At 35.4% G+C, this 27,830-nt stretch overlaps 1 protein-coding gene across 6 annotated transcripts in view; it reads right to left on the reverse strand.

The window, feature by feature from the left end:
- DOCK3 (dedicator of cytokinesis 3) overlaps positions 1-27,830 on the reverse strand; it is a 604,983-nt gene that overhangs the window by 352,146 nt on the left and 225,007 nt on the right. For all 6 annotated transcript variants that reach the window (XM_056805016.1, XM_056805021.1, XM_056805018.1 and 3 more), the window contains exon 4: positions 25,127-25,182. In XM_056805016.1, the coding sequence (XP_056660994.1) occupies positions 25,127-25,182 (56 nt within the window). The remainder of the gene's footprint in view (positions 1-25,126; positions 25,183-27,830) is intronic.

The following is a 27,830-nucleotide window of genomic DNA, read 5'->3' on the forward strand; positions in this document are numbered from 1 at the left end:
CTCCACCCACTAGTCGAATAATTCTTAAATTACCTCTTAATCTATTTTCTCGGTCACTTGTTTTTCCATTAAGATGTTCCACACTTTCTGCCATATTTTCATTTTTTTGACTTTTTTTTTTGCTTCTTGTGGAATCATTAACTTTACTTACCCAATTCTAATTTTTAAGAAATTATTTTCTTCAGTGAGGTTTTGCATCTGTTTTATCATTTGGCCAATTCTGATTTTTAATTAGTTATTTTCTTCAGTATTATTGTGTCTCTTTTTTACTAAACAATTAATTTTCTTTTCATAATTTTCTTGCAATATTCCTTTTTCCAACTTTCTGCTATTGCTTTTATTTGATTTTTAAAAATCTTTTTTCCCCCAAAATCTTTAGCTTTTCCAGGATTCTTGTTGAATTTGTGTCAAATCTAAGTTTTTCTTTTAGACTTTGATTGTAGACATTTTAAAGTTATTGTCTCCTTCTGATTTTTCATCTTGAGCTTCCCTGACACTATTGTCATTTTTATGTTCAAATACTTTTTCTGTTGTTTGTCCCTTTTCCCAGCTTATTTCTTGACTTTAGACTTTATGTGAGAGTTAGGCTCTATTATCCTCTGGAGGGGATGCCTCACCTGAGCCTCTGTTGTTCAACTTTGGTGCTTCTAGGTTTTTTTCTGCTTCCAAAGTGCTGGGATAAGGCTATTGTCTTCCAGGTCTTCTGTTCCTTACACAGATGGCACTCCTTCTCCCTTATTACCACAAGTCCTCTCTTCCCTGGAATACCTAGGTAGGACACCTTATTCCCTTTCAACCATAAGTACTTTTCTCAGCCCTGACACTGCAAACTAGGACTGTGTTATCAACAATGGAATTGGCAAATAGCACCAAGTCCTGTATCCTGTGCTAGCACAGGGGTACTCTATAATCTCTGCCTAGAATTCCTTTATTATTTTGGACACTTAGCACTCCCAGTACCATTATTGCTGCTCCCACCACCTCAAGGTCTTCTGCTGAGCCACAATTCAAGTCAGTCCTAAATCCAGTGATTACAGACCCCTCTTTCTGTTCTCATAAGCTGCACTGGGTTGTAGAAATGGCTCATTAATTTTTAATGATTATGCTGTTTAAATTCTGATCATTAATGAAATAGACTTTGGTGTTATTATAATGATGGTATCATGTCTTAAGGGAGGACTGAAGTGAAGGTAACTGAGTGTAGTGATATAGGAGCCTTGGTGAGTTGACTCCTACTCTCCTTCATATTTCCTCCTGGGTAGTGCTATCAAGGGGTGCTACTTGGGAAATTGGGGTTCCTCTGTTTTGTGAGGGTGATGGGAAGATGGAGGAAGGTCTCCCCTCTCAGATAATATAATAGGTACCCCAGATTTCACTGGCATGAGGATGTTATACAAATAAGCCTCCCCGAGTCTTTGGCTCAGCATGGGAGGGGTCTTTGTTAGCACTCTAAGCTGATTTAGCCACAATAGACACCCTTCATTTAGCTTCAAGCAATAAGCCACAAGAAATAAATCTGACTGCAAGTCAGTTTTATGAGCAATAAATTATAAGGAAATTGGGGAGTTGGAAAGAAGAAGTCAGGGTCCCTAATTTGGTCCTTTACTCAGGTAGCTGTCCAGTCATACTGAGTTTCACCAATCCTACCCCACTAATTCTTTCAAAACTATCTATAATACTATTGAGCTAAGGAAAAGTCAGAGCAGGTGCAAAAGGTAAAAGGAGAGAGAAGGGCTCTCAGGCAGAGAGTCGAACGACCCTCCTGGGTCTGAAGAGTCTGACATTCTGTTGAGATGTTCCTTGAGGTATTTAATTGATGAATGAATTTGGTAAAAGTAATATCTGGGCAATATACAGATGAATCCTTTTATGGCTCTTGGCGAGATCCCCAGCAAGGAAAATGCTCCCTGCTCAAAAGCCCCTTGAGTTCTTCCCAGAGCTTTGCTTACTCTCAGAATCCTCTGTTCCCAATGGTCATTGCTGTCAGTCATCCTCCTGTCACTGTTCCATCTTTATCCCATTTGCAACCTGCTCTTACAACTTTTAATAATCATTTAGAGGAGAATGTTGAGATATCTTAGAAAAAAATTCTGATACCTTTGAAATCTTGGCTCTGCCTCCAATATTTCATTTTCAACTAATTATTTGGGTGGTTGTTGTTAGAAAGAAGTAGAAAATGAATTTTCCTGTCTCATATGGGGCTTGTGTTACTTGCTTCATGTACTCTGATCTAAAAACTTTATTGCAAATGCTTGATTAGCCTGGCAATTTTAATTATTAATGTGAATTAAAATGAAATACATTCTTGAAAATAAAAGTAAAGTTTTGTTTAAATCTCTCTTCCCACTAAAGTAGCCATTAAAACAATTTAAGATAGCACATAAGATCAGCAATTTTAGTTTACTTATTTGGTTAGATAATTGGAAATGCTAATTAATTAACATTATTTCTTCTCTCAATTCCAATAATTCTAATATTTTACTTTTAGTTTTCTAAAGTATTTTTGGTAACATAAATCCTTTTTTTTTTCTTTTCTCTTCCATCTACCACTGTCCAGTCGGGGAGAAAAGAAGACAAATTATTTGTAAATATATATGTACAATTAAGCAAAAAAAAAATCTCTCATTGACTTTGTTAACAAATATGTCTCATTCTGAATCCTAAACGCATTAACTTAGTCAAAGAAGTGAATAAAGTGAATAGTATGCTTCATCACTCTGGAATGTTCTCTGGAATCATACTACTGCTTTGATTTTAATTCTTACAACTTTTAAAGTTGTTTGCCTTCACAGTTTGTTGTATAAATTTTCTTCTAGTTCTTTATGCTTCATTCTTCATCAGTTTATAAAAACTTTCAAATAATATAAAATAATATACTAGAATATAAATTTCTCCAATTCTACTTAATTCATTATGCATTTGTTCATACAAATCTTTACAGGTCTTTGAAATCACCAATTTCCTTATTTCAAATAGCATTATAGCATACTAGCATATTTACATAATATGATTTTTTAAAATTCATTTGGTAATGTTTTATTTTTCCCAAATTTTGCATTCATTTTCTAATTTTTGTGTTTCAAATTCACCTCCTCTCCACTCTTGCAGAGATGGATACTTTATTGAGGAGAATTCTAAATTATTTCAATACTAATTTCAATTCTTCAAGGGCATGTGATTCTGTAGATATATCCTGTGATAAAAATCACTAACTGTTGTATGACTTACTAGGTTCTTTCATGAGTTGCTATAGAAATTTCTTCCCTTGTAGTCAGCCCATAATGAAGATTGTCCTTGCAGCAATGAAATATAGTCGGTATTATAGGTCCTGATACCTATAATCTTCCCAGATTGGTAGGACCAGCTAAAAATGGCACTACACTGTTAAGTATTCAGGAACTCCGAATCACCCTATAGTCTGGAAATGAAGATGAGGCATCAGTCAAATAATATGTAATCTGGAATCTTTTGGTTTGTTCATTTGATATTTTGGCCATATATATGTATATATATGTATATATATACATATATATAATATAGATAATGTCTATGGGTTTGATTGTTTCAATATAATTATAATTTTCAAGTTCATGTAAGAGCCTATAGGATATGTTAAAGGGCCAGTGCTTTGTTTTATAATGAACTTCACTTAAGGATTTGCTTCAACTTAAATGCTATACAAATATTTATATTTGCATTATTCACCCAGTTCTAGAAATTTAGTTTCCATTTTGGAAATTAGTACTGTATTTCTCTTTTTTTGCTATCTTTTTCATTCTTATTCTCTTTCACATATACACTTAAGTATCTTTTCTTAGGGAGAGTCCTTTATAATTCCACTGTTTAAAGTACCTCTCATCTTGGAAAACAAAGAAATGGGGAGAATGTACTGGGAGATCTAGGTTCCAGTTAATTTTGCCAGAAATTTCTTTATAAATTTGGGTAAGTCATCTTTATTTAATAAATAGCATTGAGTGTTCTCAAAATATAATGAAAGCTGCCAAAATTAGCAACAAACCAGAAGTCAGATACTCTAATAAAACTTTTGTCTGTCTCCGTTCTTTTCTAGAAAGAAACTATTTTGGGAATGATGTAAAATAATGAGTAAATATCTTTACTGATTCTAGCAAATATTAATATTGACAATAAACATCTGATTATTGTTCCCATAGTCTGAATACTGCAAGCTCCTCACCTGGTTTTGATTCTGAGCAACAGCAGATTCTTATTGGGTTCAGCCACTGTCAGGTGGAATGTCCTACTGGTTCAGTGACAGGACTGGAGGTTCCTCTTTGATCTGGGATTCCTTCTCTGATTATTCCTTGCACAATCTACTCTTTTCTTGGTACACTGCTCAGGGCTTCCCTAACTGGAAATTTTCCTCTTATCAATCTGCCTTGGATCTGTGACCCAAAACTGGGTAGTGGGTGACAAAGTTCCTAATTGGCATACAGATAGATACAGTATGGATCCAGGGATGCTTTAATAAGATTCATGACCTTAGTGTCTACCAGTGAATAGATGTTTTTGGATCCTAAGTTTGTCCTAACTCTGTCCTAACTAGCCCTGTGTTAGCTACTACTCCCACTTTGTGTAATAATCCATTAAGCATGTAATGGGTGTGAAAATGGAGTCACCCACTATATTTACTTTGAGACTAAAGAGTGAGAGAGGTGGGATGGAGCCAAAAGATGAAAAAGGGGGATAGATTGATCCTTCCCTCTCTTCCCTTAGTGAAGTCAGCACAAGTTGTCTTTTGGAGGGACAGAATATGTCCCATCAGAGATTGAGTTAAATATAAAGTCAATGACTGAAGTTGACTTTTCCCTTCTTGAGGGAAAAGTATAGCTTTCTTCCCCAAGCTTCAGTTCTCTTCCTGGATATTATGAGGCAGGCAAATTAATCTAAAAGGTATATTTCTTTTATTCTAAAGGGACACACAAGACAAGGAGAGTAGGGCTGTTGAGTAAGGGAAGTGGGAAGTTTGAGGTCCCTAAGAACTAACAACTAACCCTGTCCCCATATCTGGGGGGGTTCAGGCTGTTTGCCTGACCCTCCTTGGTCAGTTGTGATTTCTGTCTGACCTCTATCTATCCTAGTTGTAGCATGAAATTCACAGGACAACTTTAGGGGATAGAAAGAGAGGTCTTCCTTGGGTGGATGGCTTTATAATAAAGTCCCATCCACTCCTTTTATCTTCATCTGTATCCAAGGGTTAGGGTTCACTGAGAGATGCTCACTGCTCAGAAAGTCTTCTGTCTTAGAGGTTTCTCTTAGACCAACCACTCTAGAGGAGTTCCCAAAGAGAAGTGAATTGAATCTGGCAATTTTTCCTCAGCACTTCTCTGTTCCTTTTTTGGAATCTTCTGTCCTCTTTGCCCTTCCCCTGCTTGAGTTGCTCTTTTTGCATGCTGGTCTATTTTCCTCTCTTACACATGTCACCTAAGTCTTTATCAAAATCATTAATAAACATGTTAAATTGCATAGGGTCAACTAGAGATCTTTAGGGCCCTCCAATGGAAACTGTATAATAGAAAATCTATTACCCTAAAAAAGAACCACATTTCCTGGGAACCCATTGACTTCCTGTTGTTATGAACTTCCTGTAAACAGAGGATATTAGCTAGTGGGCAGTCCTCTTCGTGCTCTTTCTTGATCATTGCTGTCAATCATCCTTCTGTCATTGTCACATCTTTATCCCATTTGCAAATTGCCCTTACAACTTTTTTTTAACATTATTTTATTTGGTCATTTTCAAACATTATTCATTAGAAACAAAGATCACCTTTTTTTTTCTTCCCTCCCTACCCCCATCCCTCCCATTGGCCTCTGGGTATCACATGCGTCCTCAATCTGAGCACATTTCCATGCTATTGGCTTCCATATTAGGGTGTTCATTCAAAGTCTCTCCTCAATCATGTCCCCTCCACCCCTGTAGTCAAGCTGTTGTCCTTCCTCGGTGTTTTAACTCCCACCGTTGGTCCTCTGCTTGGGGGTAGTGTGTGTGTTTTTTTTTTCTCCTTGATTCCTACATGTTGTTCAGGGACATTGCATTGAGACTAATGGAGAAGTCCATTAGTTTCGATTGTACCACAATGTATCAGTCTCTGTGTAAAATGTTCTCCTGGCTCTGCTCCTCTCACTCTGCATTACTTCCTGGAGGTTGTTCCAGTCTCCAAGGAATCCCTCCACTTTATTATTCCTTTTAGCACAATAGTATTACATCACCAACATATACCACAATTTGTTCAGCCATTCCCCAATTGAAGGGCATCCCCTCATTTTCCCGTTTTTTGACACCACAAAGAGCGTAGCTATGAATATTCTTGTACAAGTCTTTTTCCTTATTAGCTCTTTGGGGTACAAACCCAGCAGCGCTATGGCTGGATCAAAGGTAAGACAGTCGTTTATTGCCCTTTGGGCATAGTTTCAAATTGCCTCCAGAATGGTTGGATCAATTCACAACTCCACCAGCAATGAATTAATGTCCCCACTTTGCTACATCCCCTCCAACATTCATTACTTTCCTTTGCTGTCATGTTGAACAATCTGCTTGGTGTGAGGTGATACTTCAGAGTTGTTTTGATTTGCATCTGTCTGATTATCAGAAATTTAGAGCACTTTTTCATGTGTTTATTAATAGTTTTGATTTCTTTATCTGAAAACTGCCTATTCATGTCCTTGCCTATTTATCAATTGGAGAATGGCTTGGTTTTTGTACAATTGCTTTAGCTCTTTATAAATTTGAGTAATTAGACCTTTGTCAGAGGTTTTTCTTATGAAGATCGTTTCCCAATTTGTTGCTTCCCTTCTAATTTTGGTTGCATTGGTTTTGTTTGTACAAAACCTTTTTTAATTTGATGTAATCAAAATTATTTATTTTACATTTTGTGACTCTTTCTATGTCTTGCGTGGTATTAAAAGTCTTTCTCTTCCCAAATGTCTGATATGTAAACTATTCTGTGTTCACCTAATTTACTTTTAATTTCCTTCTTTATGTTCATGTCATTCACACATTCTGAGTTTATCTTGGTGTAGGGTGTGAGGTGTTGATCTAGACCTAATCTCTACCACACTGTCTTCCAGTTTTCCCAGCAGTTTTTGTCAAATAGTGGATTTTTTCCCCAAAAGCTGGGGTCTTTGGGTTTGTTATAGACTGTCTTGCTGAAGTCACTTACCCCAAGTCTATTCCACTGATCCTCCTTTCTGTATCTTAGCCAGTACCAAATTGTTTTGATGACCACTGCTTTATACTATAGTTTGAGATTTGGGACTGCAAGGCCACCTTCCTTTGTATTTTTTTCATGATTTCCCTGGATATCCTTGATCCTTTGTCCTTCCACATAAACTTTGTTATGGTTTCTTCTAATTCAGTAAAAAAAAATTTTGGAAGTTCAATGGGTATGGCACTAAATAGATAGGTAAGTTTGGGTAAGATGGTCATTTTTATTATATTGGCTCGTCCTACCCATTAGCAGTTAATGTTTTTCCAATTGCTCAAGTCTCGTTTTAATTGTGTGGAGAGTACCAGCTTCTTGTCTTATTTATTAGGTCAATGGTTCTATCACTTTCAATTTTATTAATTTCTCCCTTAATTTTTAGGATTTCTAATTTGGTTTGCTTCAGGGGGGTTTTAATTTGTTCGCTTTCAAGTTTTTTGATTTGTATGTCCAATTCATTGATCTCTGCCCTCCCTAATTTGTCAATATATGCACTCAGGGATATGAATTTTCCTCTGAGTACTGCTTTGGCTGCATCCCATAAGGTTGGAAGGGATGTCTCGCCATTGTCATTTTCTTCAACAAAATTTTTAATTGTTTCTATGATTTGTTCTCTAACTAACCACTTTTGGAGAATCATATTATTTAATTTACAATTGATTTTTGATTCTGCTCTCCATGTACCCTTACTGATCATTATTTTTATTGCCTTATGATCTGAAAAGGTTGCATTAATTATTTCTGCTTTTCTACATTTGTATGCCATATTTTTATGACCTAGTGTATGGTCAATCTTTGTGAATGTGCCATGTGCTCCTGAAAAGAAGGTGTATTCCTTTTTGTCCCTATTTATTTTTCTCCATATATCTATTAACTCTAATTTTTCTAGGATTTCATTCACCTCTTTTGCCTCTTATTTATTTATTTATTTGATTTGATTTGTCTAAATTTGATATTGGTTGCTTCAGATCTCCCACTAGTATGGTTTTACTATCTATTTCCTCCTTCAATTCTCCTAGTTTCTCTATTAGAAATTTGGGTGCTATACCATTTGGCACATACATGTTGATTAATGATATTTCCTCATTGTTTATACTCCCTTTTATCAGGATGTATTTGCCTTCCCTATCTCTTTTAATCAGCTCTATTTTTGCTTTGGCTTTGTCAGATATCATGATTGCTACTCCTGCCTTCTTTTTGTCAGTTGAGGCCCAATAGGTCTTACTTAAACCTTTGATTCTGACCTTGTGAGTATCTGCCCGCCTCATGTGTGTTTCTTGAAGACAACATATGGTAGGGTTTTGGATTCTAATCCATTCTGCTATTCATCTATGTTTTATGGGTGAGGTGAGTTCATCCCATTCACATTCAATGTTATGATTGTCATTTGTGAATTCCTCAGCATTTTGATATCCTCCCCTAATTCTGACCTTTCTTCTTTTGCTATAACCTTTTAAACCAGTGGTTTACATTAAATCAGTTCCCTGGGTCCCCTTCCTTGTTATACTTCCCTTTCTGGCCCCTCCCTTTTTGTTCCCTTCCCCTCCCCCCTCGCCTTCCCTCCCTTTTTGTACTCCCTCTCCCCATTCCCCCTTAGTTTTCCCTCCTCCCTTATCCTGTTGGATAAGATAGAATTCAAGATCCCAATGGATCTAGATGCTCTTCCATCTCAGAGTTGATTTCACTGAGAATAAGGTTTAAGTAATACCAATTAGCACTCTTTCCCTCTCCTTATTATAAGAGAATTCTTCCCCTCCCCTTTCCCTGTGTATCTTTGTGTGACAAAAATTGTTCTATTTAATTTATTTCTATTTCTTCAAGTATATCTCAGTGCCATCATTGATTCCCCCCTTCATATTCTTTTCTTTTTGTTCCCCCCCTCCAAATCATGTTAATGCCCCAATCTTTCCCTATGAGTTATTCTTCTGATTACTCTATTATGGCATACAATTTTTGAAAGTTACACATAACATTTCCCCCATATGTTAGTATATATGATTTGATCTAATTGTAGCCCTTATAGAAGAGAGTTTGAGTAAGAGAAAAAAACAACACTTTTCTCCTTTTCGCTTTCTTTCATATTTATCTTTTCATGTTTCTCTTGCTCTTCATGTTTGGATGTCAAACTTTCCACTGAGTTCTAGTCTTTTCTTTGCAAATACTTGGAAATCTTCTATTTTGTTGAATGCCCATACTTTCCCCTGGAAGTATATAGTCAGTTTTTTTTAAACATCATTTTATTTGGTCATTTTCATACATTGTTCATTGGAAACAGATCATTTTCTTTTCCTCCCCCCCAGCCTCCCCTTCCCTAGCCAATACACGATTCATTTGGGTATCACATGTGTCCTTGCTCTGAACCCATTTCCTTGTTGTTGGTATTTGCATTAGGGCGCTCATTTAGCGTCTCTCCTCGATCATGTCCCCTCAACCTCTGTAGTCAAACAGTTGCTTTTCCTCGGTGTTTTTACTCCCTCAGTCTGTCCTCTGCTTGAGGATAGTTTTTTTTTTTTTCTCATAGATCGCTGCAGGTATTCAGGGACATTGTAAAGCCATTACTGGAGAAGTCCATTATGTTCTCTTGTACCACAATGTGTCAGTCCCTGTGTACAATGTTCTCCTGGTTCTGCTCCTCTCACTCTGCATTACTTCCTGGAGGTTGTTCCAGTCTCCATGGGATTCCTCCACTTTATTCCTTTTAGCACAATAGTATTCCATCGCCAACATATACCACAATTTGTTCAGCCATTCTCCAATTGAAGGGCATCCCCTCATTTTCCAATTTTTGGCTACCACAAAGAGTGCAGCTATGAATATTCTTGCACAAGTCTTTATCGTTATTATCTCTTTGGGGGTACAAACCCAGCAGTGCTATGGCTGGATCAAAGGGCAGACAGTTGTTTATTGCCCTTTGGGCATAGTTCCAAATTGCCCTCCAGAATGGTTGGATCAATTCACAACTCCACCAGCAATGAATTAATGTCCCTACTTTGCCGCATCCCCTCCAGCATTCATTACTTTCCTTTGCTGTCATGTTGAACAATCTGCTTGGTGTGAGGTGATACCTCAAAGTTGTTTTGATTTGCATATTTCTGATTATAAGAGATCTAGAACACTTTTTTATGTGCTTATTAATAGTCTTGATTTCTTTAACTGAACTGCCTATTCATGTCCCTTGCCCATTTTTCAATTGGAGAATGGCTTGATTTTTTGTACAACTGGTTTAGCTCTTTATAGATTTGAATAATTAGATCTTTGTCAGGTTTTTATTATGAAGATTGTTTCCCAATTTGTTGCTTTCCTTCTAATTTTAGTTACATTGGTTTTGTTTGTACAAAACCTTTTTAATTTGATGTAGTCAAAATTATTTATTTTGCATTTTGTGATTCTTTCTAAGTCTTGCTTGGTTTTAAAATCTTTCCCTTCCCAAAGGTCTGACATGTATATTATTCTGTATTCACCTAATTTACTTATAGTTTCCTTCTTTATATTCAAGTCATTTGTCCATTCTGAGTTTATCTTGGTGTAGGGTGTGAGGTGTTGATCCAAACCTAATCCCTCCCACACTGTCTTCCAATTTTCCCAGCAGTTTTTATCAAATACTGGATTTTTGTCCCAAAAGCTGGGGTCTTTGGGTTTATAGTCAGTTTTGATGGGTAGCTGATTATTGGTTGAAGACCTAGTTCTCTTGCCTTTCTGAATATCGTGTTCCAGTCTTTGCGGTCTCTTAGGGTGTTCGCTGCTAGGTCATGTGTCATCCTTACAGGGGCTCCTCTACATCTGAAGTTAATCTTCTTAGCTTCTTGTAAGATTTTCTCCTTAGCTTGGAAGCTCTTGAATTTGGTGATTACATTCCTGGGGGTTGTCTTTTGGGGATTTAATATAGAGAGTGTTCTATGAACCCTTTCTATTTCTATTTTGCCCCCTTGCTTGAGAACATCTGAGAAATTTTCTTCGATGATTTCTTGTAGCGTGGCATCGAGATTTTTGTTTATCTCTGTTTTTTTGGGTAGACCAATGATTTTCAAGTTGTCTCTCCTTCCTCTGTTTTCCTGGTCTGTCACCTTGTCAGTGAGATATTTTGTTTTCTTCTAATTTAATTTTTTGACTTTGCTTTATTAATTCTTGATGTTTTGCAAGATCTTTGGTTTCCAGTTGGTTAATTCTGATCTTTAAGGGCTGGTTTTGCTTTTCAGTTTGGTATTCCCTTCTTTTTGAGGCATCCAGCTCTCTCTCCAATTTTGAATTCTTGTCTGTCAGGCTGCTGACCTCTTTCTGAATTTTTTCCCATTTTTCTTGCCAGAAGGTTTCCATCTTTTGGATAAGTTCCATTTTGAGTTCTTCCAGAGCTTGTGGATAATTTCCATTTTGGGGGGCTTGTTTTTATTTTGTTTGAATTTCATCCTCTTTCTCCTTTGTCACCTGGGTTTTCCCTCCATAAAAGTTTTCAATAGTCACTTTTTCCCCTTTCTTCTTGGAGGGTTGATCTTGGGCACTATTAGCCATCCCTTTGGTGGTTTTCCCTTTCCTTTTTGGTCAGAGGTCTAGGTGATATGGGTGGGTTTTCTGTGGATTTAAGTTGCTTCAGATTAGTTCTTCCCAGCATCCATGGTTTGTTAGCATGCCCGCCCCTGTGCTCTGTGGCCTCTTCTCTCCAGTGCGCAGGAATCTCCTATAAAACCACTCTGAGGGGTAGTTCCCTGTAGCCCCTGTCAGTTTCCAAGGACCCTGGAGTAACCCCCTCAATACAGCGAAGAACAGAGGTTTGGCCTCAGGCAGTTTCTACAGTTTCTAGAGACTCCACACTGTTTGCAGTTTGCAAGGGCCCCCGCAGTCTGCACGTTCTCTAATGCACAGGGTTCTCCAGTGAAACTGCCCTGAGGGGGTAGTTCCCTAGCAGTCCTCATTCCCAGGGACCCTGGTGTGCCCCCCCCACCCCAGATAGAGATGTTCCTCACTCACTCGCTCTCTCTGGTGAGCACGCTGGCCCCTACTCTGATTCCGTGGGGGATGTGGGGGAAGAGCAGTTCAGTTCGTTTTTGTGTAAGCTTTTCCTCCTTCTTATAGTGTGGAAATGTTCAAACCCCACATACCTTCGTTGCTGTGGCATACTGGAGAGTCCCTCCGTTCTTCCAAGGATGATTTTTATGCTCTTTTGAGGTAGTCTATTTTGTTCGGTACCAAGGGAGAAGAAGCGATTCGTGTCTACATTGCAGTCATGTTTACCTGGAAGTCCTTTACAACTTTTAATAATCATTTAGAGGAGAATGCTGAGATAGCTTAGAAAAAATGCTGATACCTTTGAAATCTTGGGTTTGCCTCAAATATTTCATTTTCAACTAATTATTTAGGTGGTTGCTGGTAAAAAGAATTAGAAAATGAACTTTCCTGTCTTATATGGGGCTTGTGTTACTTGCTTCATATACTCTAATCTAAAAACTTTAAAGCAAATACTTGATTAGCCTGGACATTTTAATTATTAATGTGAATTAAAATGAAATATATTCTTGAAAAAAGAAAAGTTTTATTTAAATCTCTCTTCCCAGTAAAGTAGTCATTAAAATAATTTAAGATAGCATGTAAGTGAGATCAGCAATTTAAGTTTACTTATTTGGTTATATAATTGGAAATGCTAATTAATTAACATCCTTTCTCCTTTCAATTCCAATAATTCTACTATTTTACTTTTAGTTTTCTAAAGACCTACCACTTGGAAAAAAGAATTCTAAATTTTTTTTAAGATAGCCTAGACAAATTTTAAGCTATGTTTCTCCTGACAAGGCTTTTTGCCCACCTCACCCACCTTCTCTTTGGAGCTGCTGCCTTTTTCTTGACCTACTTTTTGCCCAGTTGCTCTCCCTACTGGCCAGGCTATTTTGAGCGGGAGGTCTCTTGGCTAAGAAGAGGAAAATTGCTTCTCTTTCCCATCTGTTTGACCCCATGTTCCTCAGTTTCTCGTTGCTGCCTCTGGATTGCTGTTGCTGATACTGCCTGCTCCAACTCCTGAATCCTCCTCCTGACCTCAGACCCTATCTGCTCCTGCTTCTGAATCTTCCTCCTGATAGCTGGCCCCAGCCCAGCCCCAGCCTAAGTCTTGTTGGGCTGCTGGTAGCTGCCACTGTATCTTCAGAATCACAAACTAGCTGGTAAAAACCAGGGTATATTTTCCTTAGGCAACAATTAGCCTAACTCCCTCTCCATGTGGTTGGGGAAACTAGCATTTTAAGGAAGGGAAGAAGGAAGTTACTCTTCCAAACAGGAAGTAAAATACAAGCATAGCTCATTCTATGAAAGGGCAATGCATTACCTATTTCAAACAGGATTTCTTTTCTAATCCTTTCACTTATCTTGCCTAAGATTCAGGGGAGAAAACTCATCTTTCTACAACCCTTTGCTATTTGGGCCTGCCCAGTCTCTAAGATTCATCCAATTTGGGATTCCTCCTGACCATGCTCAGTAAGGAATTCTCCCTCTCTGTTGGGAGAACCAAAAAAATCTGACAATAGGAATCTGGACAGACAGAGAAAGGAACTTTAAAGAGATAGGAGGTGAAAATTTTAAACCTTTTCAGACTACATTGTTTTATGAAAGGCTATATAGTTTATTGTATTTTGCTGATTTTTTAGTTTAAGATTTAATTTTGTTGTTTTAAATTCATTTATTAACGTATTCACTACAATTCTATTACACTGAATCAGTTTATTCTACTATGTTTTAAACACTGATATATTGTTACCTTTCATCTATAACAAAACTGAACAAATATTATTGAATAATCACATATAAAAACAGCTTTTTCTTCCATTTTGGCTTTGTAATTTGTCACACAGATGATGGATGGAATCTGTCAACCTGGTTAACAACCTTTGGTAAATTTAATGAGTTAAAATATCTCAAATTGATTTTAAGGGTTTTTTTTGACACGATTAAAAATATTTAGCAACTCTGACTGATCATTTTGCCTACCTCTGAGTTATTTGTAACAAGAGGTAAAGGGTCCATTTTAGTAGCTGAAGTGAAGTACAATTATAATCCCCACCTCCAACATTTGTAAAAATGTGAATGGATGAGATATAACAGTCTCACACAAAAAGATCTGGGAAGTTGATCCCAGGGCATGGTATCTATGGATGGCTCCAAAGAGGGAGCATTTTTCATTTGTAACTCTTCAGTTTAATTTACTTCCACCAGAACAATCTATATTTCTTAGTAATGTTCTAGATCTAAATAAGTTTTACTTTGTTTAAAAATATCTCAACCAAGGTTGAAAGATTTACTATACCTGAAAAATCTGTTACAAGTAACCATTAGCTTTAAATATCATATAGTAGACTCATGTAAAATATGATAGTGGGTTTGTTTGCTACGGTCATTAATTGGGCTATTATAACTTTGGGGATTTTGATACTTTTTGAATGTGCATTACCTGTAGTATTACTCTTCTTCATAAAAAAAACTGTTACTTTGTGAAAAGCAGTTGTACTCACAGTGGATCATGGCCAGGTTTGAAGGAGGAAATGGATCTCATTTTTTGGGTGAGAAACCTTTGTATTATACCTTTCCTTAGCTGACATAGTGTGTCAATAATTGTAAGCTATATATTTTTGATTTTTAAAACTTTTATTATTTTTGTTTGCATGTGCAATATATGATTTCACCTTTATTTTTTCTCTCCTTTCTGTATTTGAAGCACATCAAAAGTATTGAGACAATTTTTCTTTAAATTTTTTGATTTTTCAGTAATATAAGTTTAAAACACATTTGCTATAATATTAACACATACCCCAAAAGCTTTCAAGTATAAAAATCATGCCATTGATTATTTTAAAAAATTATGGGACTTTGCTTAATGATTCTGTCTGATTCCAGGAGAAGAGAATACAAAAAGAGCCACTGCACAGTGCCAAAGAACCACAAAGCTACTTGCATAGTGCCAATTGAGCACAAGATCAAAGAGACCAAACCAATCCAGGAAGGATTGATGAACTTCTAAGCCAATACAAAAGAACTTGAACCTAGTGTGAGACCCAAGGTTTGAACATTTGACATATGTTAAGATGCAGGATATCTTGTAACCACACTCTTTTTGAAATATTCACAGACAAGTAACAAAGTTTGGTTATCATCCTGGCTCCTCCTATCCCTGAGAGTGAAGGTAAAGTCATACCAGGAAATGACACTTCCCTATCACACAAAAATCTTGTCCTCTTATAGTATGGCAACTTTCTGTAGTCTTGGCTACAAATGGGTAATTGAAATATTACTGCATTTTGTCCTACAGACTTGTAGGATAGAAATTACTTTTAATTGGGCCCTCATTCAAGCACTTGTTATAAATTTATTTTCCTTTTACTTAGAACTTTTACACAAAGATTTTGATAGTCTATATTTCATTCAGAAGTTATCTTTTCTCTTTTATTTGGATTTTTTGATATTTTTTATTTCTCTTGCTAATTGATTGATATACCTCATAACTCAGTCATGCACGCCTAAGTGATCTCTGTGTTTTTTCCAAAGCCCTGTTCAGGGGGAATGTATAATTATTCAAAAATGCAAAATTCAAATTCTTTTTGAGAGTAATTTTAGGATAAGAAGCATGCTACCTCTCCAAATCCAGAAAGTGAACTGTTTGGAGAAGGCACCATGACGATGCTTCTACAGATCACACGCTGCACCAGAAGATCCAGAGTGAACTTGGGGTGTGATGATTTGAAATGTGTGGGGTTGAATGCATTTGTTTTGCATGTATACTCTTATGCCAAAGGGGACTGCCCCCAACTGGCTTTTGTCAATGTGCCTAGCAACCATTGGTTTTGTTCTCTTTTCCTTTTATCTCCAAATTATTGTAATTTCAAAGTTGGTTATGTTTATAAGATTCATTGGAGAGACTAGTCTTCCACGGATCTCAGGGGGGCATGTATAATTGAAAGTCTATTATCCTAAAAAAGATCTATATTTCCCTGGAGCCCACTGACTTCCTGTTCATATGTACTTCCTGTAGACAGAAGAAATTAGGGAGTAGGAGGTCCTCTTGGGGCTCTTTCGTGGACTTGCAGCCAGCATGGTGGCAGTGGTAAGCTAAATGTGGGGATTTTAAATGGGCTAATCAGCCATGGGCACATGGTCTTTATATTTGTATCCTCTTTATTCCTTGATTTCTAATGATCATTACTAAACCTCATGAAATATAAGTTTTATTATTAAGATCTAATTTTAATTTTTACAAAACTCTCTTCCAAGCTAATACAGACCTTTATTTACTGCTTTGTGTCTGTCCATTTAACAAGTTCAAAATCTCCCTTATTATATATACTATTATCTAAGCCACATCTCTCTAGTTTTTAAACAATAATAGATTAAGAGCTTCATCAGATTTCTAGTTATCAAAGAAATTTAAATGAAAGTGAATCTAAAATACCTTATACTTATTAAATTAGTAGATATAGTTAAAATGACAAAACAAAACTGTTTAGCCTGTGGAGAAACCAGCATGCTATATTACTGGTGAAGCTGCTTGTTTCTTTTTGGAAAGAAATATAGCAATATAAAGGAAGAGGTATGTATTGTAATGTGTTTATTTCCTTTGGCTCAGTAATCCTAATTCCAGAACTAAAAATGTCAGCTATCGGTATTATTATTAATATTACTACCCTAAGGATCCTATTAAAATGTAACAAAAGCTTCTATCCACAAAAATTCTCAATGGTTTTATTTGTAACAATAAATGGCTGGAAACAATTTCTAGTTTCTAGTGATTGGGTTATGGACAAATATGGTCTTACGCATAGATTATTTTATTGACTCATCACATTTGTCATTATGAAGAACACTGAAATATGAATAGGCATATGAAGCAATGCATAAAATGACAACAACTGTAGGGGGAAATTCAAAACAACATAATCTTAAAATATATAGAGGGAAAAGAGGCCAAAAGGGAATATGGAAGTAATTGGACATTTTTGTTACTTTTTTAATTTGTTAAGTATCTATTATATGCAAGGCAATGTGCTGGGGAAGAGAATAGAAAGCTAAAAATATTCTAAGAACTGACATTCTCCAGAAAGTGGTAACATTCACACAGATAAATAAATATATGGTGTTTTTAATGGACACATGGGAGGATCAAGGAAAGGTCCATGAATGTTGTGTCTTTGAGTTAAGTCCTGAAGGAAGAGCAGAATTCTGAATGTGAGAGGTAAGAAGGAAGTAAATCCCAAGCTGGATCCACACAAGTAGGTAATGAATGGTCAAGTTTGAGGAAATGGCCAACAAGAAATCTTGTAGTTTGTAAAAAGGAATAATGTTAAATAGGTCTGGAAAGGTGGTTTGCAGCCAGACTGTGGGAAAGCTTAAATGCCAGGCTATGGATGTGAATCTACTCTTACACACAATAGAAAACCACTGAAGGTTTTTGAGCAGATGAATGACCTAGACCTGTGCTATAGGAGGATTCTTGTAAAAGTGATGTGATAAAGGAATTGGAGAATGAGAATCCTGGAAGCAAGGGCACTATTTTGTATGTAAGAAGTGATGATAACCTGTACTAGAGTAGTGGCAGTATGAGTCAAGAGAGGGGAATGAATATGAAAGGTATTATGAAGGCAGAACTGACCACATTTGGCAACTGTTTGGATGTGGTGGGTAGTGGTAAAGGTAGGAGTCAAAGATTACTTTTGTTATATCTGTAGATGACTGGGTGTTCTCAACAGAAATATGAAAGTTTGGAGGATGACTGAGTTAGAAAAGAATCAATTCTGCTCTGGATATGTTGAGTTTGAGATGTTCCTGGAGGCATTCCTAGAGGAAGTATTTGATTAAGTATATAAGAGTTCAGGAGAGAGAATGGGGTGAATAAAGGAGGAGACAGTAACCTGGATGAGGAGTGGTCAACAGCATGAAAAGCATCAGAGGGATCATTTAGAATGAGTGAAAAAGGTCATTAGATTTAGTAAGTAATAGATCAGAAGCCAGATTTCAAGGGATTGAGAAGTAAATGGGTGTCAAACCACTCTGCAGTCTGTGAATGTAGATGATTTTGAATTTGGCAGTGAAAGAAAGAACTACAGAATGGTTTGAGAAGCTCAAAGGAACAAATGAAAGGTTGTTTATTTTTCTCTTTGTGGTGGCAAAGAACTGGAAATTGAAGGATTGGGGAATTGCTAAACAAGCCGTGGCATAAGATTTTGAAGAAATACTGCTGTAAAAGAAATTGTGAATGTATTAATATTGGAAAAACATGGAAATACATAAAATTGTGAAGAGCGAAATGAGTAACACCAAGGAAACATTATATATATCAATAGAAATATTGTTTGAAGAATAATTTGTATATATCTACCTCTAGAGAAAGAACTGATAAACAGAAATAAGACATAGTTATATAGATCTATATATAGACATACATACATACATGTGTATAAAATCTTTTTGTCAAATGATGCCATCTCTAATGAGAAGATTGTAAGAGGAAGAGTTAATCAAGTATTTTAATGTAACAAACAAACAATTAATTAATTAATTAAACAAACAAATAAATAATTTTAAATTAAAAAAAGAATGGAAGAAATCTAGAAATGTTTGCAAGCAAGTAAATAAAAAAGTGATTGATGAGAGACAGGAAATATTTCATTGGAAAATCTCATAGAAAAGAAGAGAGGATCAATTTAAGAATAGAAATAGAGGGTTGGTATTCTTTCTCTGAGCCTGTAGTAAAATAAAGGGGTTTTGAGGTATAGAGTAGGAGACTTGTAGATGCTAATGGTAAATAACTTCAAAGTTCTTGGTAAAGTAAGAGGAAAGTTCATCTGAAATGGGGGAAGGTGAATATTTAGGTAGCTTGAGAATAGATAAATAAGTCTGGAATAGCCACTGCAGGGAGCATTATGATCAACTAAGGAAGAAGAAATGTATTATTATACACTTATGAGGACCCAGTTAATATTAGATACTATACATCTGTGCCAAATACAGTTAACACTATTGTATAATGTCCTCCTGATATGTTCTGTAAGTCAGGAACAGACTGATCATGAGATAACCTAGGGTCAAACAGGATGGATATGAATGACAGAAAGACAAGAGGGCAAAGGATTTAAGTGTGGAGAAGTGGATTGTTAAAAATAGTTAACCATGGAGTCAAACCTAAAGACAGGAAACTAAATAGGTGTGATGGAATAGGAAAACAGGAAAGGATAAGAGGTTGGAGGCTGCACTTAGGACAAATATTGGTACAATTCTGTAGAACTGAAAGAATGCTGGACTGGGAATCAGAGGATGTGGGCTCATTAGATTTCTCTTATATTTACTATGTATGTGGCTTTAGACAAGTGAGCCCCTGTTCCCTCAGTTCCTCTGTAAGCCTCAATTCCCCAACTGTAAAATGAAGAGTTTGGATCAAATGTTTTCCAAAGATCTTTTCAATTCTCAGTTTATAATGTTGTGAAGATTGAAGAATAGGAGAAGATGGAAAGACAGAATATTAGAATTTGATAAGGGAGTCTCTGAGTTCAAGATGGGGGAGTACTTTTAGGTGATGGTGACATCCAAGTTATGACAATACCTGTAGATGAAATAGATTGAAGATGAAACCGAAAGAAGTTGTAGGTCATTGGAGATGATAAGATTGGTGAACTGGGATACCATATTATTGATATTCCCAATTGATATTCACCCAATTTGAGGGTGAAGGGGAGGGTGGAAAGAAAATCTTTGAGCTGGGTACTATCCTTCTTGAGAAGGGGGAGAAAAGTTAAGTGTATTGGTTGGATAAATTATAGCAATATATTTCACAAATGAGTAGTTTAGATTAATTCTGTAAAGTTCAAAGGATAAAAGTTGTAGTGCAAAGGAGGAAAAAGAAATATCTAGGAATTGTAAGTGGGAAATGAAGACTATTAAGTCTTCTGGGTGTTTTTTTGGGGGGACTTGGAGAGCAATGAGATGATTGCAATTATTTCTGAATCTTGTACTTTAGTCAAAGACAGTATTTTTTAGAGAGTAAGAAACAGGTTTATTTAGCAAAAAAAAAGTTGGAAAAAGAATGGGAATGAAAGGTATCTGTGATGAAGAGCTCAAAATAGTAATAATTTACTATGTAAAAAAAAGATAAAAGATAAAAGAACTAAAGGGTCATAATGGTCCATGAGTTTACAACATAGTGTGGTTTGTTTTAAAACTTGGTGGTATTAAAATTAATGATGAAGAACATAAAAACGTTTGGAGAAGTAGGCATAAGAAGGGGAATAATTCTTCAAGCATGAGCTTGATGCTGCTGCTGTCAAACCACATAGGAGACTTTGTGAACCTGTACAGACCAAATAAGAAAAGGATACTAGACTGCCCCTTATACTTTCATACTCATGAATTTGGCTACAATATTATAACTGCCCTAAGCCTTCATTTCCCACCAAAGAAGCTATAGCATACATGTACACTAGTTTTTTTTTCTTCTTTCTGTCAAAAGGTTAAAGTTGCTACTCTCTTAACTTTGTTCTTCTCCACCTGTGAGAATAATAATTATTCTTTTCCTACAAGGCATAATTACACTCTAAAGCAAAATTCCTCTATCTCCAAGACACTATTTCAATATTTCGTATTGGCTTTAATGCTAATATAAAGGATGGAGAACAAATGAATATTGCTTTATTTTCCATAATAACAAAGTTTAACCTATTCTTCACCCTAATTAAGAGCAACATTTAATTTCATTTTTTGCATAACAAAAAATAAAAGAATTAGACAGTTGGGAAGGATTTCAAGAGGTCAGTACAGCCCAGTGTCTAGAAAATATGTTCTTCAAATATCCAAGACAGATTATTCTCAATTCTGTTTTTAAAGCTCTCCACAGGCACAACTTCCTTAAGACTAATAAAGTGTTTAATCAGTCATTAAATAAAAACATTTCTGCATGTGTCAAAATCATTACCTCTCTCAACTAGAGCAATTTTAGTTGAACATTATCCCGTGGTTTGACATTTGTATTATAATATATAATTTAAAAATTAATTTATTTTTACAAACCGTTATAATCTGTCTCTCCCATTATCCCAGTTAAATGAGGGCAGCAGCAGCAAAGAAACAAAACCCTCATCATGAACATGCATAGTCCAGCAAACCAAATTTTCCCAATGGTCATGCCAAGAATGATATATATCTTTCTGTATTTTATGTTCATTTCTTCTGAATCAGGAGATGAGTGGTATGTGTTATCTTTAGTCTTCTGGACTAATCTATCATTGCAGTGATCAGAATTCTAAAGTTTTTCAAACAATTTTTTTCTACGATTTTGCTGTCCTTATACAAATTGTTCTTATGGTTCTCTTCATTTCACTCTTTTTTCCCTGAAACTGACCATTTTGTTATTTCTTATGACACTATAATATTCCCTTACCAATACATTGCATTACATAATTTATATATAGCTCCTAGTTCCCAAAACTACCACAAAAAAGCTACTATAAGTATTTTTGTACACATGAGTCCTTTTCCTCCTTCTTTGATTTTTTTGTGATAAAAAATCCAGTAGTAGCATAGCTGGGCCAAAAGATATGGAGAGCTTAATTACTTTTTGGGGTAGAGTTCCAAACTTTTCAGAATGGGTAGAACACAGATCCACCATCACATTAATGTGTCTTCCCCCCAGCCTTTCAAATACCTACCATTTTACTATTCTTTCCTCTTTGCCAGTCTGATAAGTGTGAAATGGAAGTTTAAAATTGCTTTACTTTGCAGTTCTCTTTATTAGTAATTTAAAGCATTTTAGGATGGTTATTCTTTTAATCACTTATTTATTGAGGAATAACTTTTTGGGTAATATAATAGTTGGTTTTATACATTTGAATTAAGATCTTGTACAGCTTGGATATGAGACCATTATCTAAGAAACTTTCTACAAAGATTTTTTCCATTTATCTGTTTTATTTCAAATGACATTATATTTGTTTTGTCAAAAACTTTAAAAAATCTATAAGATCAAAAATTGTACATTTTTATCATTTGTTATCCTCTTCATAGCTTGTTTAGACATGAACTCTTCTCCTGGTTTAGGAATGAAAGATAATTTCTTGTTTCCTTAATCTGGTTACGATGTGACCTTTTATATCTAAGTGATGTATCCATCTGGATCTCTTCTTGGGGTATGGCATAAAAGGCTTGTTTAAATCTAATTATTGTCATATTGCTGCTCAGTATTCTCAGCAATTTTTATAATGTATAGTTTTTGCTCTTGTCATTTGACTGAAATTTTTTCAAAATTAGAATGTGCTCACTTGCATGTAATGCTAGAAAATGATGAAGGTCTCACTTGCAACTAATAATGGGGAAATTACTTCTTTTAAAATTAATCAATAATAATCATTCATTAAGTACTTAAAACACTGATTGAAATATAAAAATTGAGAAAAAACAAAGTAACTATAAGTATGCCACAATCCACATTGTTTTCTTACTGCACAGAGTAACTATCACAACGTGGCATATTAAAGCAACAATAACAACAATGGATTTGGAGCAAAGAGACCTGACCTGGAACTCTGAAGTCAACATTTTTAAATTATACGACTATGCAAAGTACTTAACATTGTCACTACCTAGTATCAAAAGGTAATTGAATAAATAAACAAAAAGCATTTATTAGTCATATACTTTATACCTGGCACCACACTAAATGCTAAAGATACAAATAAAAAGTGAGACAGTCCTAACACTTAAGATGCTTATAATTCTAATAAAGATAACAAATAGAAGAAAGTGGTTTCCATGGAAGTGCATTTTCATTTGAGAAATCACAGGACATGTGAGTGGAATAGTGAACTGACATATTTCCAGGGTAGTACTACCAATTTTATCACTGCTCCCAGGACACAAGTTTGATGGAAAGAGGTATATTTGTAACAGGAGTGGCAAGGCCCACTCCCACCATATAGGAGCCTTACACTTCTGACTTAGCCATGTAAACACTGATTCACTCTCTGAGTTGTCTATTCATTCCAACTTGCTTTCAAACTAGCAGGTCTAAGTTCCTAGAAATAGATCATCACGATATTTATTCATACACTCAGAGGGTCATAAGGATAACCCTGTTGGGGAGAAATACATTCTGCCTACTCAACATTCTAATTTTTTTTGCACAACCAGCTACTCATAAAACACTTACATAAAACACATTTACAAAGCCAGTCATTCCCAATAATGGCAATTTTAGATCTTAAAAATAACCATTTACTTAACAATAATGAAAAATAAATAACATCAGAGATGCTCATATAATAAAAAAGCAAGTGAATAAATAATAAAAATGTATCACAATCATAATATATCACAATAACTATCACTAAGGCACTTGTCTAATGACTTCAGTTTTCTCTTCTGCTACTCAGAAATCACTTAGTTAAGCATTCTGTCAATTGGCTCCTTCAAGTTACCATTAACTCCAATGAAGCAGCTTTTCAGATTTCCTGGATTTTCAATTCTCCTCCTCAGTTTCCTTTATCATGTTCCTCCCTCTGTTTCCTTATCCTCAAAGACTAAAATGGGACCCTTTTGATTCTCAATCACTTACCTTTCACCTAAAGATAACAACGTTCCATGCTTTCCCAAACAAAATCAATAGCTCCTTTAAAATCATGCATAAATGTATAAATACTTATATGATTTCTGTCTCTTTTAACTATCCTCTTGAGTCATTAAATATTGATAATGCAAATGAGCTGGCATATCATTCTACTGTTCTAAGTTCAACAGATAGTTCTACATTGGTGTCCTTGACACTGAGTTTTACATTCACATTTTTCTAGTCTTCAATAAATAAAAGTTCTTTCTCTGCCTCTAAACATTAAACTATTCGCATGTAAGCTAGGCATCATTATACATCTTTTATGGGTGATTTGAATCCTTATATTTATTCCACAGTTAATTTTTGGTTCAAAGCTATTTGAATCTTATCTGAAAGGTGTGCTGCTTAATATATCTATTTACATGAAAAATAATACCAAAATTCCTTTTATACTCCTTTTAGGAATGAATGTTATCTGTAATACTGACTGTAATCTATGTCCTTTAACAATTGATATAACTCTTTTCCTGTATATAAAATGTTTTTGGTTTCTTTCACTATTAAACTCTTCCATATGAATCAAGAAGAATCTTAAAGAGATTGTGTGGAGACAAATGGCAGCAGAGAGGATGGCAAGAAGACAGCTGGGATGAGCAACTGAAGCTGAACATGGCCCATTCTAGGGATGGCTATATATACCATGCTAGGTAAGTTGTAAGAAAAGTGCTTCATAAATTGTTCGGTTGTTTCAGTTTTATCTGACATTTCCTGAGTCCATTTGGGCTTTTCTTGGCAAGAATACTGGAATGGTTTGTCATTTCTTTCACCTCATTTTATATATGAGGAAACTGAGGCAAACTGGGTTAAGTGATTTACTCAGGTTCACATGGCTAATTAAGTGCCTGAAGTCATATTTGGGTCTTCCTGATGCCAGGCCCAGTGCTCTATTAACTGAACCATCTAGCTGCCATCATAAACTATACATCATTACATATAAAGGAAATTTTGAATCAATATTTGGAGTATTAGTTCTTTAATTTCACTGATATAGGGAATACCCAGTGAGGAAACTCCTTCTGGCAATGTAGTCTGGTCCCTCAATCTTAAAGTATTTATTTGGGGACATTCAAAGTTTGTGACTTGCCCAAGGTTACACAACCAATATGTGTCAGAGGTAGGTAAAAAAAATCTGAGGCCAGCTTCTTCTTCCCTACGATTCTATACTATTTTATCATCACTTAAATAAAATGAACAATTTCAGGATAATAAAGGGGAAATTAAACTTGCTAAATCCCTCTCCCCTGACTATATATTAGAAATATAATTAACCTAAGAAAAACAACCTACTTACCCTCTGTTGCTGACAATTGCCTTTTTCAAATGAATGTAGTTTGCAGGAAAGATCCCCTGCAAAACAAAAAAGTTTCATATCAGAAAAAATTATATTGTTTCCATCTCATTTTGACCAAACATATAAGCATTCAACTAAATCACTTTCTACACAATAATAATTACTGTAATATTAAAACAGTTGCCTCCACCTTGTATAATGGAAGGCAATGAACAGGGAATATATGAGCATCATCTATATCTTGTGTGGAAATGATATATCAGTCAATATGTAAATTATCTTCATCTGTGGGCATTTCAATTGTCAATAAAAAGGCATGGAATCATAGCTTTGTGAATTTACAATCTTCTCATCCTATAAGTACAGATTTGGGATCAGTTATAAACTAAGGTATGGTGACATGGACTTAAACTTGTCAAATTTAGAGAACTCAGAAAGTACTCAGTCACTCAGCATATTTATATACAATGTATTTAACACAAATATTAGCATTCATTGGCAATAATACAGAGTTAAAATATGAAGCCATCAGAGAAAGGATTGAGGTGAAACCAAGAAGCAAATGTCATGGTCAAGGAAAAGCAGAGCCTTGTACAGAATTAGAAGTTAAGTAAAGGAGGCAATAATTATTAGTGGTACTGCTGTTCTATATTTGTAAAGAACTGGTTACTTTTTTGAAGGTACCAGTTTTGAAGGTAAGCAGACCCTAGATACCTTGTGAATTCATGAATCATTCATCATTTAGATAAGGACACTGCACAAAGGTATGAGTAGAATTCTTTTGGTGTCAGCCATTCACTTAGGGATTCACTGGTCATTACAGCTCTAACTAGAGCACTATACTACCTCATTAGAAACAAGGCCAATCTGGTAAGACTGCATCAGCATCCATCTGTTTGTGTACATACACAGAAGCTAAAAAATTATTTAGCTATGATAGCCTAATCACACAAAATTAATAATAAACACATCACATCCTTTCCCTAGAATATAACACAGATTAGTCTGATAAAATTAGTTTATATTTTTCAAATTCAAGCAAAAAAGTGAATGAATTTTCAGAGAAATATTTATAAGTTATATTGTAATTTCATCAATGTACTTTACATAAAATATATATAGGAAACTTTATATCTATCTATTTGTAACTCCATAATACACATTCTCATTCTCTCTCTCTAAATACATATGTAGTTGTCTATCCTTAATTTTTGAAGAACAGTATCATGTAGTGATATCTTTTTTTTTAACCCTTACCTTCCGTCTTAGAGTCAATACTGTGTAGAAGAATAGTAAGGGCTAGGCAATGGGGGTTAAGTGACTTGCCCAGGGTCACACAGCTAGGAAGTGTCTGAGGCCAGATCTGAACCTAGGACCTCCCATCTCTAGGCCTGGCTCTCAATCCACTGAGCCACCTAGCTGCCCCCCATGTGGTGATATCTTGACTTATGCATGAATTGGATTTAAGTGAGTGAGGCAGAGTTGTCCAATTTTTATATCTGTATGTCTATGCGTCTGTCTGTCTATCTATCTATCTATCTATCTATCTATCTATCTGAAGAACTATGACTGTCATAGTTCATGAATAGTTTCATTGTATAATGGGAAAATGTAGAAAAGAACGATGTTTTGTAGACATGAGAATGATTAAGGAGAACGAAAGGAAGGTAAATGGCACACAAAACACAGAAAGTTCCACCCAACAACTTCCATTCCAGTGGGACATAGCCCTTCTCCTATGGACAATTTTCATTTATAGGTCACAGCCTCTTTTTTTGATAGTATCTCTCCCATGAGGATATTGGAGATATATTTTCTCTAACCACAGAAATCTTTTTGTATGCATTATGAAAAATTTTCAAGGAATAGCTGGCACCATGATTATATTACCTTATTTCAATAGAAGACAGTAATAATCAGTAAGTGGAAAGATAGCAGAGCCTAACCTTGCATTCCCTGACACCCTTTCCCCCTCATAGTACCCCCACTGATAAGACCTGAAATTAAATGTAGGAAAAAGTCCCAGAATCCCAAGGAGCTAAAATTATAGGGAGAAAATGATGAAAGGCAGTTTAAAAACCTGTTTTGAGATATTCTTTCAGCTAGTGGAACTCCCATCAAGGTCAGTTGGGAGTTTTGCTTCATAAGGAGTACAGATTAGGCCTCCATGGGCTCTGATATCTGATCAGTGCTACATTAAATTGCCTTACTGCTGCGAGGAAGTAAATTGATATGTGAAAAAAAAGTATATACCTTCCAATCTAGTGAATATGAAATCAGAGATTTTCAACATTTATGATTTTCATTTTGTTTTAAAGTCTTAAATAATGACTGAACTATTAAATTAAATGTATTTGTAAAAAGAAATAATTCAACAGTTTTGAGAGTCTCTTATTTTCAATGAGATGCCCTTTTTGAATCTTCATTTACACAACTAGAATTGTAATGATGAGTGTTTGAATTAGTTCTTTTAAGTTATTTTATTATATACAAGATAGAAAAGGCCCATGTTCCCCTCATTACAACTTTTACATTTTTCTGACTCTCTTATTCTGTAATTAAATTTAATTATTACAATGCTTATCTCTTCAGTTTTAAGTTGTATTAATTAAATATTCTTTAGAAACAAATATATTAATAGCTCTGGAAAGTAAAGGCTAAAAAAACCCTCCTATCCGATCTGCAAAGATTAATCCTACTCTCT

The sequence above is a fragment of the Monodelphis domestica genome, chromosome 7 (assembly GCF_027887165.1).
Source record: "Monodelphis domestica isolate mMonDom1 chromosome 7, mMonDom1.pri, whole genome shotgun sequence".
Classification (NCBI taxonomy): Eukaryota; Metazoa; Chordata; class Mammalia; order Didelphimorphia; family Didelphidae; genus Monodelphis; species Monodelphis domestica.